General features: G+C 50.0%; 1 protein-coding gene and 1 pseudogene across 3 annotated transcripts in view; one reads left to right on the top strand and one right to left on the bottom strand.

Annotated features, from left to right (window-relative positions):
• The window catches only part of LOC138528241 (zinc finger protein 729-like), a 452,378-nt pseudogene extending 441,694 nt beyond the window's left edge, over nt 1–10,684 (bottom strand).
• Nucleotides 10,685–10,701: 17 nt separating this feature from the next.
• LOC138528725 (zinc finger protein ZFP2-like) overlaps nt 10,702–18,127 on the top strand; it is a 189,750-nt gene continuing 182,324 nt past the window's right edge. For 2 of the 3 annotated variants that reach the window (XM_069640592.1, XM_069640590.1), the window contains exon 1: nt 10,702–10,924. In XM_069640592.1, the coding sequence (XP_069496693.1) occupies nt 10,818–10,924 (107 nt within the window). In that variant the 5' untranslated portion in view covers nt 10,702–10,817. The other variant, XM_069640591.1, reaches the window with a different exon arrangement.

Raw genomic sequence — 18,127 nt, 5'->3', positions numbered from 1 at the left:
GGGGTGAACGTCACCCCGTCGCGTGCATGTCCTTAAAGGGCCAACGCCACAATTCATGTCCTTGTTCAAGGGGAAAGTTGCAATAGGAGTCTTGGTTACTTGGACTATGGCAATGCCGATTCCCGATGACTGTTAGCATTAAAAAGCGCCAAAAATGGTGTGAACAGGGTCACGGGTTCCCGAGCAAATTGGGGTACCGCTAGATGCTAAATGAAGAGGCCTGATGCGACTGTTCTACAGGGGCATGGCTGAGGGGGCCGCGTTAGGCTCATCAAAACCAATTAGTGGAGCAGTAAAATGCGGCAACATACACATTGCAAATGGGTGTACTAAGAGTACAAAGAATCTGGTGTTATCTTATCCACGGCCCTAACATTGCTATCACTGCATATGCAAAATAACCCAAACAAAAGCATGGGCTCTCCCCTCAGACAGGGGAATTAAGAGGACACAATAATAGATTCATAACACAACACAGATGGAGCATAGGCCACCAGTGGGGACAGATAGTGTTAGGCAGAAATAAAAGACAGAACCTACAGACACAAGCCCGTAATTGGAATAGTCACAAGGTATGACGAGTAAAACCATAAACGTTCGGTTTAGGAGAATTTTGTATTCATTCTCTGGTAACACAAGTGTACTTCGCTGTGCATTCTTGTGGTTGTAGTTATGGTTCATGTAATCCACTGCACGTGTAATAAATAACGTGCCTTTCACATTTTCTAGAATACTACTTGCTACGATTTCATTTGCTTCAACTTCTTAAAGTACTTAATGTGGGCATCTATGAAACGATGTCACGTGATCATTTTGTGAAAGCTCCATCGACACCGGACTCCAGCTTTGCAAAGGTTGTCACACAGCCCTTATCACTGTTTTGTGCCAGGTCACTGGTCCCTGGGAGGATCCGGCTAATCATGTTTTGAAGTGGTTTAATCTGTCATGACCTGTACTAATACATGTTGTCTTGTTTTCAAGGTGGAAACGTGCATCCGCAGCTAAAGGAAAGTCACGAGGGGCTCACCTAGCCTCAGAGGCAACTCTTACTCATGGAGCATCCACATTTACTTCGAGTGGAGTTATGCAAACAAGCTCTAGCTAAAGCACACAAACAAACGCAACCACAGAATCAATTAGACACCTCCTGATGGTATGTCTGGCATTAGAACAAGACAGAAATGCCTTTTTCGGCCCGCTGTTCACAAACACTTTTGTCCACGATGAAGACACAGAAGACACATGGTGGCACCGTCTCATCACAGGAGCCCAAACTAGATGGCCAATACCAACAGCAAAATTCTCAAGCATCACCATGGAAAAGGCCAATCAATTTCAACCGCAACCTCAACAGGAAAACTAACCAAGGTAGAAAATGACCTTGAAACTTTATCTCTTCACGGCATCTGTGTTAACCCTGCTATTCACAAACAGTAAAAGCACTCAAAACGTCCTACCCTTCGAAACTTCTCTGTATCTACGAAAACGTCTTTGTAAAAATCTAAAAAGATTATATACAAATAAAAAATAAATAACAAACGCAATGGAATATAATTACCTTCCCAGGAGCAATTTACATGATTTATAAACACTAGGGCATCCGTACAAAAGGCACTGCACTGCTACGTAAAAAACAAGAGAATGCAGCACAAACAAATGGGTGTATGGGGGGTTCCATTGTCACAGTGGGTTTCGAATTGGTGGCACACACTGACGGAAACCCCGGGAAGGAGCTCTAATTGCCAATCTAATACTGCTATGATGGTTAACATAAATTGTTAAATGTGAGTACGTGACTTGGGCGGAAGGGAGAAGTTCATAGGCAAGATTTTCTTGTCAACAGAAGGCGTTTTCAAATACAATGGGTTGTAGTGGTCTCCTAAAGCTACGATTCCTTCTGATCCCAGTTGTTCGGAGTACCAGTACATTGTTCCACTTCTGGGGTTGCTCAGTGGCTTTGTTGAATTCTTGACGTATCGGGCACCACCAGTTGCAGTTTGTTTGCTGATGATTAAATAAAGTTCCTTCACATGGGGTCACAGGCCAGGTAAGTGGGGTTGTGTGCTGAGCCACTTTAGGGCTTAGGTTTAGTCAGTGCCCCAAATAAGTGTTGGGAGTGGTGGAGGAGTACACCCCCAACGATTTAAGGTAGGGAGCACTGCAGATTTCGGGAGATTATGCAACCCAGTTTCCCAATGAGATCAATTTATAAGTGGACAAACTCAGGCCAGCGGTTAAACAAAAGGTTTCGGTAATATTTCCTTGTGACTAGTTATTGATACCTTAGCATAAGGGGGCCTGCAGTAAAGGGCGACTGGGCCCAACATACTCATGGTGTGGTGAGGGGGAAAGGCCATACAGGTTCTTTCCTAATTTCATTGGGAGTAATGTCACATAATTTGGGGGGAGGCAGACTTGGCCATGTATCTGAAGCTAGTGCTTTTAACACAGTAACCGTACACAAGTCGTGACAGATAAGAGCCCCCGATTTGGGTGACGGGATATGAGCAAGGCAAGCGAGGACGGGGTCAGGAATAACTGGGATGTCCATGGGATTACACAGGGCAGTGGGGCCATGGTTTGTGAAACTCCCAAAATGTGCAGGCAATTAACAGTGAGATTCAATTAGAGGCGGGAGGGGTACTCCATCCTGGCCTTCTCCTTAGGAGGGAGGGGTGTCCTCGGGCCCAGCCACATCCGGCTGGGCTCCAAGGAGCGGATACAAGACAGGGGACTGCCGAGCCCAGTCTCTTTCTTCCACCCCCTGCCTGAAATCCAATCCGCCCTCACCAAGCAGTAGGACAGTGAATAAAAGTAGGAGGTATTTCTTAGTGCCAAGGGTTAAGCCATGGGACAGAAAGAAATGGGGTAATAGAAAGAGAAGCAAGAGAACATGAAGAAGGGTAGAATGTGAAGAAAGAAACTAAGCAATAGAAATAGAATGATGGAATGTGAAGAAAGAACAAATGATTAGTAAGTTAGAATGGAACAAAATTTAATGAATAGAAGAAAATAAAATAAAATGAAAAAGTAAATAAAAATGGCCATTGATAGAGAAGGAATGGGTGGGGGTCTACCCGGCAGGGTCCTCGCCACACCCAGCGTAAAATATTCTTGAGGTGTGGTGCAGAAACGGATCACCTGTAAGATAACTCCTGGCTTGATGCTTCAATAAAGCTGCTGCAGCATTTTTGACCTCCACCTTTGAAAACCGGTCCTGCCTCTTTATTTCGGGCAATCCTCAAGAGGTCCTTGCGGGAGGGGGGGGGGGAGGGGTAGAATGCTGAATGAGGAGTGGATGCCACAACCATGGGAGGTGCAGTTGTGGGCTGTCCCCGCCCTTAGTTTGGACACCCACCCAGCCGAGCAAGGGATGGAAAGGAAAGGAAGAGGGAGAATGATACGGCCCCCACCCACCGTGGGAGCATGTCACCAGGGGGGGTGACAGAGGGGAACAGGACCATGGGGGGGGCTATATAAAGCCCCTTGGCCTCTAAGTGCACCCTCTTGGTCCTGCTTCCCCACCCCTGCTCAGAGGAACCCGCCCACCTTTCCCACTGCTGAGGCATGGTCATGTTACTGTCTTGAAATGCATTGTTGTTGTTTCCTCTTCCAGAGCGGCCCAGCGGATGTTACATGGTGATCCCACGGAAAGCGCTGGCAGATCCCAACGGGGACTGCGCAGCCAATAGCTTAGAAGTACGGCGCCCAAGAGTACTACACTCAGGGAAAAGGGGAGGGGTTAGGGGGCTTGGAAGTCCTTCCAACTCAATGTGGGAAAGTAATGGGAGAATGGAAACGGGGGAAATGTAGGGGAAGTAGGGGGGATGGGAAGAATTTGGTTACAGGAAGAATTGGGTAAAGGAACGAAGGATTTGGAGAATGGATAAGGAAGGAATTGGGTAAGGAAAGAATTGGGGGAATGGGAAGAGTGAGGGGACAGAAAGGCACCTGGGGGGATGGGAGTAGGGGTGTCACGGTATTAGTTTTATGACGGTACAATAACCTTCTTGCCAAATGATGGTATATCATGATTATCGCGGTATAGCAGGTGGTGTTAACTAATCTTAACAAATATTTTCTAAAAGGTCATAAATTGTCAGATTTATCATCACAAACAAAACCAGGCACCCAAGACCAGAATTGGGCTTTTTAACATACTTTCCACTGAAATGCCACCCCTTGCTTCCACCAAACACAAACACACGTGTGGAGAGGAGGAGGGTGGGGGGGGGGGGTCTGCTGCGATTGGCAAAGCAAACTGAATAGCTTTTCTTAAGTGGTCATGTAGGCTTTTAGCTCCCCCACTGGCTACTGGTGAAGATGAACATGTTGCCATCTTGATAACCTGCATGCCACGGATCAACGGAGGCGGATGGTAGTATAAGCTTGTGCGCATACACACACACACACACATACACACACACACACACACACACAAACACACCCTCCCTCCCTCCCTCTTTACATTACAGCCTTTAGTTTACTTCCGGGCCAAAAGGTGTTCAGTAATCACGGACATGTTACCCTTTGGTATGGCAGCAGGGAATACCCACAGAGATGAGTACATTTCGCAGTGTGACTTATCATATGTAAATTCAATGAGAGAACCAGACAATCATATGAAAACATTATCCATTATAAATATATAAACCCCAAAGCCGCCAACTCAAAGTCCCGGGAGGATAGCTCAGTGGCAAAGTGCGCGCCTTGGAAGCAAGACGACACGAAGCAACACAGGTTCGATCCCCGGGTCTGCGCTTAGAAACCTCTGGGTGTTTAAGCGCGTTATAAATACGCAACTAAGACAAAAACAATTACGCAACTAAATAAACAATTTCTTTAACACTGCCTCAATGCCCGCGGGCTGTGTGAGCGCTTTAAAAAAATAAAAGTAAACCCTTTTGCTTCTTGGCACTGTATTTATTCTTCCTATTGATAACACATTGATTTTGTGTCAGGCACATGTGGTTTATGGAATGGAATTAAAAACTGCTCAAACTGAAACTACTTTGCAGACGGCACATCCAACAGTGCAAGACCAAGACTGCGCAGCACTTGCTTACTGCAGCCTTTCCAAATCAGATAGAAAAACACACTTAACGGTATGAACGGTATACCGGTATAAACAATGTGACGGTTATTATTGTTCAATTAGGTGGTTCACGGTATCTTTAACGGTATACCGTAATACCGTTGCATCCCTAGATGGGAGTAAGGATTTTCAGGTCTTGAACGAATTAGGGGTTTGAATAGACTTGCTGGGGGATGGTGGTACTGGAAGAGGGGATGAGAAGAATGAGGGGACTGGAATAGACTACCAATAGAAGGAGTTAGGGGGGCAGGCAAAGCATTTGGGGAACTAAGAGGTGGGGCCTAGGAAGAACTTGGGGGCTGTGGGGAATGGGTAGGCACTTGGAGAATAGAAAATAGAAAGAACTGAGTACGGAAAACCAGGGGCGGCAATAATTTGGACAAAACCAAAGTGGGTGAAAGCTCTTGGGGAGGAAGAAGAGACTTGGGAATGACAGAAGGGGGAGGGATGGGTTAGACGGGGGGAGGGGCACAGAGTGGGGAAAGAAAGAAATGGGGTAATAGAAAGAGAAGCAAAATAACATGAAGGGTACAATGTGAAGAAACTAAGCAATAGAATGATGTAATGTGAAGAAAGAATGAATGATTAGAAAGTTAGGAAAAGAAAGTAACAAAATGAAAAAGTAAAAGGAAATAAAAATGGCCATGGGTAGAGAGGGAATGATATGATATGGCATTTATAACGTGCCTAAACACAAGTGTTTCGAATGAGTAGGGAGGGATGGGTCTACCTATCAGGGTCCTCTGGACACTTACTGGGGGGGGGGGCGGGATAATGCTTAAGAAGCCACACCCAGCATAGAATATTCCTGAGGTGTGGTGGAGAAATGGATCACACTCCTGACTTGATGGTTCAATAAAGCTTGCTGCAGCATTTGCAACTTCCACCTTCGAAACCTGGTCCTCCTCCTTTATTACGGTGAATACTCAAGAGGTCCTTGGGGGTGTGGGGGGAGCTGATTGGGGAGGAAGGGCAGGAGGCTGATTGAGGGGTGGGTGCCAAAACCATGGGAGGCACAGTTGTGGGCTGTCCTCGCTATGGCCAGTACATCTCAATGCACTGCCTAGCGGCACTGAGCGGTAAAGGTAGGCATATCTCCCTGCAATGCTCAAATCCGAACCTCGCCCCTCTTAAAGGCAGTAAAGTTACAGAAATAATGCCAAGAGAACTTCAGGCAGTCGTAGCAGTGCAGAAAATGAAGCAAGCATGCTGGCTGTGGCATACCTGCCTAATCTCTGGGTTTTTCCCCGGAGACTTCAGGTTTTGAGCCTCTTCTCTGGGTCTCTGGGGGAAGACCCTGGAGTCTCCAGGTTTTGGCGGGACCAAAAAAGAATGTAGGCTGGAGCAAAATAAAAGTTGAATACTGCTTTCAATCCAGTGTTGAAAGCAGTATTACCGCGTTTATTTTGCTTAAGCTTTCATTCTTTTTGGGCAGTTTGCCTTATTGAAGGGAAACAGGCCAAAAAGAATGAAAGCTTAAGCAAAATAAATGCAGTAATACTGCTTTCAATGACACCAGATTGAAAGCAGTATTACTCGTCAGCTTTCATTCTTTTTGGCCAGTTTGCCAGGGTTCAAGTCGAGGGTACACGTGGGTGGACAGAGTCCACCCACTTCTTTCAGAGGGTGGACCCCCCTCCGCTAAAGTGAGAAACATTGAAGGTCCTTTTTGAATTCATGAATTAAAGCCAACCTCAGTGATTGAACCACAGCCATCAGGTTTGCAGGCTGGACACCTCACCACTGCACTAAATAACCTGATGAAAAACAATGAACAACTAAAAGGTGAAATGTCCCATTCTGGCACTGCAAGTTTCAGGGGAAACCTATGTATGAGTTCTTGGAGTTTAAAACATGCACACCTTTTAAAAAACACTATTGAAGGAAAATATCCTCTCTTGGTTTCGTGTGTGTATTGCTTTTATGGAAGGCGTGTGCAATTCGTCCTATGCACTTTGGGTGTTGCATTCCACTAACATGTGGGCGGGCCGTGTGAAAGGGGCGGGGTCTTGCACGCCTGTGGGCAGGGCCGTGTGGAAAGGGGCGGGGTCTTGCGTGTCTGTGGGCAGTGTGTGAAATAAGGACTCCAGGCAGACAAGACTCCAACGGGAGTTTATTAATTAAGATCAACACGACAGCAGGCACCTAACCGAGCGGCAACCCCAACTGAACTGAGACTACTGCACCAGTCAGGCACATCAAAATAAAACATACTTAGAACCCTATGACTCATAATAGAGCTGCTCTGTAAGAAATACACACAACACAGTACCCTCGTGAACCAACTTACAAGGGTATGTAAATACATAACAGTAAGGGTGGAGAGTGTTTCCGAAATATTGGCCAAAGGATGCCTTTCCACTAATATGTTATGATTGAGACTACATAGGTCTACACACAACCTCAATTTCCCATTGTTTTTAGCCACAAGCACTAGAGGTGACAACCACTCCGTGGCCGCCACAGGCTCAATCACACCTTTACAGACCAAATCATCCAGTTCACTGCGAAGCTGCGCTCTCATATTTAATGGCACATGCCTCACTTTATGATCAATAGGTTGAGCATCCTTCTTCAGTTTTATATGATGCTCAAAATGCCTGAGCCTGCCCAAGTTTTCAGAGAAAACCTCCGGAAACTCCTTGGACCATACATCATCAATCTCAGCAATAGTAACGGGTTCAAGAGCACTGGCCTGCACCCTGACCCTCAGATTCCTCTGTTCCTCCCAACCTTATAGGGAGGCACCCTTCTTTGCGACTAAAATGTTTGCCTTGCATTCCTTCCCTTTGTATGCAACTCTTGCAGAAAATTGACCCAGAATTTCAATTGGAGACTCTCCATAACCACAGGGTTGAATGTCAGGTGGGTTCAACATTGTTTCATCTTTCTTCAGGGTTTTCTTCAAGGTGTCTTTCGATATGATGGTCCAGGGACAACATGTGTCGAATTTCATAACTATTTCTTGACCATGAATCATGAACACATCCACCGGCCCCTCCTTCTCTCCCCCAATGGCCGATACTTCAAACACATGCCTGGGACTTGAGTCCTGTGCAGTGGACAGTTCCTGTATGTTGTAACCCAAACGAACACTTTCCTCGTTGCTGTTCCTGGATTCCAGGAGATCGATCAGCCCTTGCAAACATTAGCAAAATGTCCTCTGCCTTTGCACTTGAAGCATTCAGCAAATTTTGCTGGGCAAGAAGGGTAATTTGATCCATGTCTGAGACTGCCACATCTGGTGCATTTCGTGCTCGACGCTCCCTTCCGGTTCATGCTGACACTCAGTTTCCTCTTTTGATCAACCGCACACACAGCTTGAGCACTTTGTTTGTCAATTCTCAGTTCCTTAACATATTTTGACGTTTGCTGTATACTCCTGGCTAGATCCACAGCCTCCTCCAACTTCATGTCCTTGGCTAGCAACTTTTCTTGAATTCTGATATTGTTCGTACACCTCACCAGCTGGTCCCTGATGAGTGAGTCAGAGATGTTCGAATTCGCAAGAGGGACTTAGAGTCCTTAAAGAGGCTATGTATGATTCCACTGACTCAGATGGCTCCTGCACGCGCTGAAAGAACCTGTGACTCTCAAAAGTCACATTCTTTCTCGGTTCAAAATGATCCTCCAATTGTTTGAGGGCGAATGTATACTCATCCACCTCTCCGGCTTCGGCACTTTGACTTCTGCTTAGTCCATCAAACACAGTGCGCCCTTCTATTCCCAGATTATGAAGTAACAATGCCTTCTTACGAGCCGAACTGAATCTCTCTCCACCCATCTCCACCAAGTAGAACTCGAATATGTTCTTCCACCTGTCCCACCTGATGGGGCGACGGCCAGGCTCGTTCAGGAAAGGCACAGGTGGGGGTATTGTTGCCGCCATGTCACGGCAGATAACTGTGCCTATGTGTGTGAGGCAACAATGCAGAGATCGGAAGAATAATGGAAAATAAAAGGGGCACAAATACACAACAACTTGTGTAACGTGTGAGCAGCAGACGCACTGTCAGAGTGATGAGCATTCGAGGAAGCACATTGCGAAATAATACAGTAGAGAACGGAGCGTTTGATTGATAGCGAACTCTTTCAGTAGTTCAGTGTGAGTATGTCACAATGCCCAATTCCCTGAGGGCAGGGAGATTGCAATGAAAGGGTGTTGCTTAGCAACCCAATGACAATGTCAGCATGAGAGAGGAGCTCTTTCCACGTCAGAGGGAAACACCCACTTCCTCATTTGGTGCGCGAGCTCACGAGACTGCAGGCGCGTGGATTGACTGACGTTCAGTCTCGAGCAGGGCCGCAACAACATTGCATTGCAAGCGCGCTCTGAATTCGGAAGCGCAGCGCGAAGGCACACACAGCCCCCACCCTCCAGGGTATGCCTCCTGACCTGGTCTTGATCCTGCTTCCTCTATTCTCAAAACGGTTCTGAGTCACAGGTAGGGATAAACAGACTTCTTGCTCTGTGAGCATACACTTTTATCTACAAAAAGAATGTCCGGAATTCAAACAGGTGTCACCAAACACTCTTCCCACATCAAAAAGTGGAAATTCAATGTCACAATTTTATTAAGATTCAATATATTTCATCATGGCTTGTTCCGCTCCGCCTGCTGTCGCGTACGGACGCAGGATGAACAGGCGGTGATCTGATACGGCCTCGGCAGCGGAAAGAAAGCGAGCCGGCCGCACGACAAACCTCGTCGCCAATGTGGAATAAGGACTCCAGGCAGACAAGACTCCAACGGGAGTTTATTAATTAAGATCAACACGACAGCAGGCACCTAACCAAGCGGCAGCCCCAACTGAACTGAGATTACTGCACCAGTCAGGCACATCAAAATAAAACATTCTTAGAACCCTATGACTCATAATAGAGCTGCTCTGTAAGAAATACACACAACACAGTACCCTCGTGAACCAACTTACAAGGGTATGTAAATACATAACAGTGCTGTGCACTTTGCCCATCACAACACGTGTGGAAAGGGGCGGGGTCTTGTGTGGATGTGGGCGGGGCCGTGTGGAAAGGGGCGGGGTCTTGAGCGTCCGTAGGCGGGGCCGTGTGGAAAGGGGCGGGGTCTTGCGCGCCTGGGGGTGGGGTCTTGCGCGCCTGGGGGCGGGGCCGTGTGGAAGGGGCGGGGCCTTGCGCGCCTGGGGGCGGGGCCGTGTGGAAGGGGCGGGGCCTCGCGCGCCTGGGGGCGGGGCCTCGCGCGCCTGGGGGCGGGGCCTCGCGCGCCTGGGGGCGGGGCCCTGTGGAAGGGGGCGGGGTCTTGCACGCCTGGGGGCGGGGCACACGTCTCCGGGTTTGTGATTTTCAGACCTAGGCAGGTGTGGGCTGTGGTGCAATGGGATCCACACGGGGCTTGACTTGTAACTGGGTGAGCGGAGCTCGTGGCTGTTTGATCAGCGAAAGCTGCGCAGGACAGGGCGAAGGGAGATGGCGCACCCAAAGACCCGCTGCTGAAGACAAGCCCACCGGCACCTAAATGCACCTGGCGCCTCGAAGCTCTCCCGGGAGGTGGAGGCGCCTCATTAACGGGCACTAGACCCGCGCCCAGCACGGAGGGCACCTCCTGCAAGATGATTCTCTTCCGCATCAGCACGTACACGTCCTACGCCACAAGGTCACGAGACTTAACAGAAATACGTGCCGACGTCACGACACTGTAAAGGCATAGCAGAGACTGTCGGCAGAATTTTAACCAGACACGCAATGCAATGCGGTCTGGTGGGGACTTTAAGCGTCCGATTGATAATGAAAGCTCGGCGCGGCTTCCGTTTACGAAAGGCCCACTTCCGGATGCCAGGCAACGGCAGCAGGTGAGTGAGGCGCGCGGTCCAGCTCTTGCGGGAAGTGCAGCTGCGGCGCTCTCCATGCACTGGCACGCTTCTCGGCGCTGCGCCCCTGCAGATGCACGCCCCCACCGCCCCCAGCCTTCACTGGGGCTGTCCAAGGACGCCGCAGGCAGCAGCAGCCGCACAGGACCTGATAATGCCCGCAGAAGCGGGGACTGCCCTGATAATGCCCGCAGAGGCTTTGACTGCCCTGATAATGCCCGCAGAGGTGGTGACTGCCCCGATAATGCCTGCAGAGACGGTGACTGCCCCGATAATGCCCGCAGAGGCGGTGACTGCCCCGATAATGCCTGCAGAGACGGTGACTGCCCTAATAATGCCCGCAGAGGCGGTGACTGCCCTAATAATGCCCGCAGAGGTACCCCGATAATGCCTGCAGAGGTGGTGACTGCCCCGATAATGCCCTGATAATGCCTGCAGAGGCGGTGACTGCCCTGATAATGCCTGCAGAGGTAGTGACTGCCCCTATAATGCCTGCAGATGCGGTGACTGCCCCAATAATGCCTGCAGAGGCAGTGACTGCCCCGATAATGCCCGCAGAGGCAGTGACTGCTGTGCAGCTGCCGCACAGACCCTGATAATGCCTGCAGAGGCAGTGACTGCCCTGATAATGCCCGCCGAGGCAGTGACTGCCCCAATAATGCCTGCAGAGGCGGTGACTGCCCGATAATACCCGCAGAGGCGCTGACTGTAGCAGCAGCTGCCCAGGAGCTCATCCAGCGGGAAGTACAGGCTCTGGCGTGCACCTGCCCAACAGACCCTGATAATGCACACAGACTCTAATAATGTCAGCAGAAACAGTGACTGCCCCGAAAATGCCCGCAGAGGCGATGATTGCCCCGATAATGCCTGCAGAGGCGGTGACTGCTATGCAGCTGCCGCACAAACCCTGATCATGCCCGCAGAGGCAGTGACTGCAGCAGCAGCTGCCCAGGAGCTCATCCAGGGGGAAGTACAGGCTCTGGCGTGCACCTGCCCAACAGACCCTGATAATGCACACAGATTCTAATAATGTCAGCAGAAACAGTGACTGCCCCGTTAATGCCTGCTGAGGTGGTGACTGCCCCAATAATGCCTGCTGAGGTGGTGACTGCCCCGATAATGCCTGCTGAGGTGGTGACTGCCCCGATAATGCCAGCAGAGGCGGTGACTGCCGCGATAATGCCCACAGAGGTGGTGACTGCCCCGGTAATGCCCGCCTAGGCAGTGACTGCTGTGCAGCTGACGCACAGACCCCGATAATACCCGCAGAGGCGGTGACTGCCCCGATAATGCCCGCCGAGGCAGTGACTGTTGTGCAGCTGCCGCACAGACCCTGATAATGCCCGCAGAGGCGGTGACTGCCCTGATAATGCCCGCAGAGGCGGTGACTGCCCTGATAATGCCCGCAGAGGCAGTGACTACTGTGCAGCTGCCGCACAGACCCTGATAATGCCTTCAGAGGCGGTGACTGCCCCGGTAATGCCTTCAGAGGCGGTGAATGCCCTGATAATGCCTGCAAAGGCAGTGACTGCCCTGATAATGCCCAAAGAGGCAGTGACTGCTGTGCAGCTGCCGCACAGACCCCGATAATGCCCGCAGAAGCGGTGACTGCCCCGATAATGCCCGCCGAGGCAGTGACTAACCTGATAATGCCCACAGAGATAGTGACTGCTGTGCAGCTGCCGCACAGACCCTGATAATGCCCGCAGAGGCAGTGACTGCCGCGATAATGCCCGCAGAGGTGGTGACTGCCCCGATAATGCCCGCCCAGGCAGTGACTGTTGTGCAGCTGACGCACAGACCCTGATAATGCCCGCAGAGGCGGTGACTAGCCTGATAATGCCCGCCGAGGCAGTGACTGCTGTGCAGCTGCTGCACAGACCCTGATAATGCCCGCAGAGGTGGTGACTGCCCCGAGAATGCCCGCAGAGGCAGTGACTGCCCCGGTAATGCCTTCAGAGGCGGTGACTGCCCTGATAATGCCCTCAAAGACAGTGACTGCCCTGATAATGCCCGAAGAGGCAGTGACTGCTGTGCAGCTGCCGCACAGACCCCGATAATGCCTGCAGAAGCGGTGACTGCCCTGATAATGCCTGCCGAGGCAGTGACTGCCCTGATAATGCCCACAGAGGCAGTGACTGCTGTGCAGCTGCCGCACAGACCCTAATACTGCCCGCCGAGGCGGTGACTGCCCTGATAATGCCTGCCGAGGCAGTGACTGCCCTGATAATGCATCCAGAGGCAGTGACTGCTGTGCAGCTGCTGCACAGACACTAATAATGCCTGCAGAGGCTAATGCCTGCAGAGGCAGTGACTGCTGTGCAGCTGCTGCACAGACCCTGCTCTGGTGTAAGTGACTATATAATAATACCTGCACAGGCTAATGCTAGTAGACGCTGTGACTACCCCAATGATGCCTGCAGAGGCAGTGACTGCTATACAGCTGCCGTACAGACCCTAATGATGCCTGCAGAGGCAGTGACTGCTGTGCAGCTGCCGCACAGACCCTAATGATGCCTGCAGAGGCAGTGACTGCCGTGCAGCTGCCGCTCAGACCCTAATGATGCCTGCACAGGCAGTGACGGCTGTGCAGCTGCCGCTCAGACCCTAATGATGCCTGCACAGGCAGTGACTGCTGTGCAGCTGCCGCACAGACCCTAATGATGCCTGCAGAGACAGTGACTGCTGTGCAGCGGCCGCACAGACCCTGCTCTGGTGTAAGTGACTATATAATAATACCTGCACAGGCTTTTGCTCGTAGACGCTGTGACTGCTGTGTAGCTGCTGCACAGACCCTGCTCTGGTGTCAGTGACTACATATAATAATACCTGCACCGGCTAATGCTTGCAGAGGGAGTGACTACTGTGCAGCTGCTACACAGACCCTGCTCTGCAGCAAGTAACTACACGTATAATAATACCTGCACAGGCTAATGCTCACAGACACAGTGACTGCTGTGTAGCTGCTGCACAGACCCTGCTCTGGTGTCAGTGACTACATATATAATAACACCTGCACAGGCTAATGCTCGCAAAGGCAGTGACTGCTGTGCAGCTGCTGCACAGACCCTGCTCTAGAGTAAGTGACTACATATATAATAAAACCTGCGCAGGCTAATGCTCGCAGAGGCAGTGACTGCTGTGCAGCTGCTGCACAGACCCTGCTCTAGAGTAAGTGACTACATATATAATAATACCTGCGCAGGCTAATGCTTGCAGATGCAGTGACTGCTGTGTAGCTGCTGCACAGACCCTGCTCTGGTGTCAGTGACTACATATATAATAATATCTGCACACGCTAATGCTCGCAGACGCAGCAACTGCTGCACAGACCCTGCTCTGGAGTAAGTGAATACATATATAATACCTGCACAGGCTAATGCTCGCACACGCAGTGACTGCTGTGCAGCTGCTGCACAGACCCTGCTCTGCTGCAAGTGACTACATATATAATAATACCTGCACAGCCTAATGCTCACAGACGCAGTGTCTGCTGTGCAGCTGCTGCACAGACCCTGCTTTAGAGTGAGTGACTACATATATAATAATACCTGCACAGGCTAATGCTCGCAGACGCAGTGACTGCTGTGCAGCTGCTGTACAGACCCTGCTCTGGTGTCAGTGACTACATATTTAATACATGCACAGGCTAAAGCTTGCAGACACAGTGACTGCTGTGCAGCTGCTGCACAGACCCTGCTCTGGAGTAAGTGATTAAATATATAATACCTGCACAGGCTAAAGCTCGCAGAAACAGCGACTGCTCTGCAGCTGCTGCACAGATCCAGCTCTGGAGTGAGTGATTACATATAAAATAACACCTGCGCAGGCTAATGCTCGCAGACGCAGTAACTGCTATGCAGCTGCTGCACAGACCCTAATAATGCCTGCAGAGCCTGATGTCTGCAGAGGCAGTGACTGCTGTGCAGCTGCCGCACAGACCCTAATGATGCCTGCAGAGGCAGTGACTGCTGTGCAGCTGCCGCACAGACCCTAATGATGCCTTAAGAGGCAGTGACTGCTGTGCAGCTGCCGCACTACCCTAATGATGCCTGCAGAGACAGTGACTGCTGTGCAGCTGCCGCACAAACCCTAATGATGCCTGCAGAGGCAGTGACTGCTGTGCAGCTGCCGCACAGCCTCTGCTCTGATGTAAGTGACCATATAATAATACCTGCACACGCTAATGCTCGCAGACGCAGCGACTGCTGCACAGACCCTGCTCTGGTGTAAGTGACTACATATATAATAATACCTGCACAGGATAATGCTCACAGCGGCAGTGACTGCTCTGCAGGTGCTGCACAGACCCTGCTCTGGTGCAAGTGACTACATGTATAATAATACCTGCACAGGCTAATGCTCGCACACGCAGTGACTTCTGTGCAGCTGCTGCACAGACCCTCCTCCGGTGCAAGTGACATATATAATACCTGCGCCGGCTAATGCTCGCAGAGGCAGTGACTGCTGTGCAGCTGCTACACAGACCATGCTCTGGTGTCAGTGGCTACATATATAACGATACCTGCACAGGCTAATGCTCGCAGACGCAGCGACTGCTATGCAGCTGCTACACAGACCCTGCTCTGGGGCAAGTAACTACATATATAATAATACTTGCACCGGCTAATGCTTGCAGACGCAATGACTGCTGTGCAGCTGCTGCACAGACCCTAATAATGCCTGCAGAGCCTGATGTCTGCAGAGGCAGTGACTGCTGTGCAGCTGCCGCACAGACCCTAATGATGCCTGCAGAGGCAGTGACTGCTGTGCAGCTGCCGCACAGACCCTAATGATGCCTTAAGAGGCAGTGACTGCTGTGCAGCTGCCGCACTACCCTAATGATGCCTGCAGAGGCAGTGACTGCTGTGCAGCTGCCGCACAGCCTCTGCTCTGATGTAAGTGACCATATAATAATACCTGCACACGCTAATGCTCGCAGACGCAGCGACTGCTGCACAGAACCTGCTCTGGTGTAAGTGACTACATATATAATAATACCTGCACAGGATAATGCTCACAGCGGCAGTGACTGCTCTGCAGGTGCTGCACAGACCCTGCTCTGGTGCAAGTGACTACATGTATAATAATACCTGCACAGGCTAATGCTCGCACACGCAGTGACTTCTGTGCAGCTGCTGCACAGACCCTGCTCTCTTGCAAGTGACTACATATAAAATAATATCTGCGCAGGCTAATGCTTACCGATGCAGTGACTGCTGTGCAGCTGCTGCACAGACCCAGCCCTGTGTGTCAGTGACTACATATAAAATAATACCTGCACGGGCTAATGTTTGCAAACGCAGCAACTGCTGTGCGGCTGCTACACAGACCCAGCTCTGGTGCTAGTGACTACATATCCAGTAATACCTTGCGCTGGCTAATGCTCACAGACGCAGTGACTGCTGTATATCTTCTGCACAGACCCTGCTCTGGTGCAAGTGACTACATATATAATAATACCTGCACAGGCTAATGCCTGTAGAGGCAGTGACTGCTGTGCAGCTGCTGCACAGACCCAGCCCTGGTGCAAGTGACTAGGTGTATATTTATTTGTATTTTATTTAATTTATATAGCCCTTTACTCCAAATTGCTTTACATGAGAACAAGTAAACATACAGCAAGCATAATGACAATTGACCACAACCTGATAACAGCATAAAGAACAACTTACAATTTTACAGCGGGGAGAAGGGTGTAGGAGGGGGGAGGTGAACATGGGAGTGGTAGGTGAAAGAGGAGTTAAGGACGGGGGAAAGAGCAGGAATGTGAGGGAAGAAGGTAGGTGAAAGTGAGACCAGAATCAAGCAGGGGGTGGGGAGGAAGGGGAACGAAGGGATGGAGAGGGTTAGGAGGAGGAGGAGGAGGAGGAGGAGGAGTATGAGGTGTGGGTAAAGGGGAAGGGAGGAGGTAGAGACGGAGGGGTTCTAGGGAGGAGAATGGAAGAGGTAAGATTTTAGAGAGGAGCGAAAGGAAGGGTAGGAGCGAGAAGAGTGGATGTGAAAGGGGAGGCGGTGCCAGTGGAACGGAGCAAGGAGTTGGAAGAAGCGGGAGGGGGCGCAGTGACTGGTCTGCTGCTGCTGCACAGACCCTGTGCTGGTGCAAGTGACTGTGTATATAATAATACCTGCGCTGGCTAATGCTCGCAGACGCAGTGACTGCTGTGCAGCTGCTGCACCGACCCTGCTCTGGTATAAGTGACTACATATATAATAATACCTGCACAGGCTAATGCTCGCAGACGCAGTGACTGCGATGCAGCCGCTACACAGACCCTGCTCTGGTATAAGTGACTACATATATAATAATAGCTGCGCAGGCTACTGATTACTGACCTGAACTTCTGTGCAGCTGCTACACAGACCCTGCTCTGGTATAAGTGACTACATATATAATAATACCTGCGCCGGCTAATGCCCGCAGAGGCAGTGACTGCTGTGCAGCTGCTACACAGACCCTGCTCTGGTGCAAGTGTTAGGCAGAATCCTGTGCAGTTCCCTTAGGGAGCACTACAGAAGATTAAGACTACAGGTATAATCAAGAAAAATCCCCTTTGGTATCACTCCGTACCACAAAGATTTAGTTGGTAGCTGTGGCTAAGCAGTCAGACGTATCTCAAGAGGGAGATGAGCAGTATTCAGGGTTTACATAATAGGTAGCACAGTATTTTGGCAAAGGAAACGCTGACCAAAGCTTTGTATTAAAAGAGAATATATAGATTTATTTTATACACATCTAGTTCAACACATAAATCACAGTTGATAAAGCAAGTTAAGATTAGTCAAGGAAAAGTATATACAACTCCCTAGTCAATTGTAGACAAGTTTGCGGTAGAGTGAAAACTAGCGAAAGGGAGGGAAAATACAAGTTAAACCGAAATATCTTTAGACACCCCCTAGCAACACTTCCCTGAAGTTTTGTGAACAAGTAATGCACAGTAATACTTTAGCAGAAAGATAAGTAATTGAAAACTGAGCAAAATGGCACTTCACAAGAAACAGTAGGAAGGAAGAGGGGTTTAGAAGATTCAGGTGCATCAACACATTTCTTATTGAGAATCAATCCAGTGAGAGCAGATCTAACAAATCTGCCAGACTCTATAGGCCTGAGCCAGAGTCAGTGATACAGGACCAAGAGTTTAGGAGCAAAAATGTTCTTGTAGCTGCAGTCAAGTCTTTGGTTAA

Source organism: Ambystoma mexicanum, chromosome 7q (genome assembly GCF_040938575.1).
Source record: "Ambystoma mexicanum isolate Mex_15411 chromosome 7q, UKY_AmexF1_1, whole genome shotgun sequence".
In the NCBI taxonomy this organism is placed as follows: domain Eukaryota; kingdom Metazoa; phylum Chordata; class Amphibia; order Caudata; family Ambystomatidae; genus Ambystoma; species Ambystoma mexicanum.
Note: the sequence above shows the minus strand (reverse complement) of the source record. Positions and strands in the feature narration are given on the sequence as shown.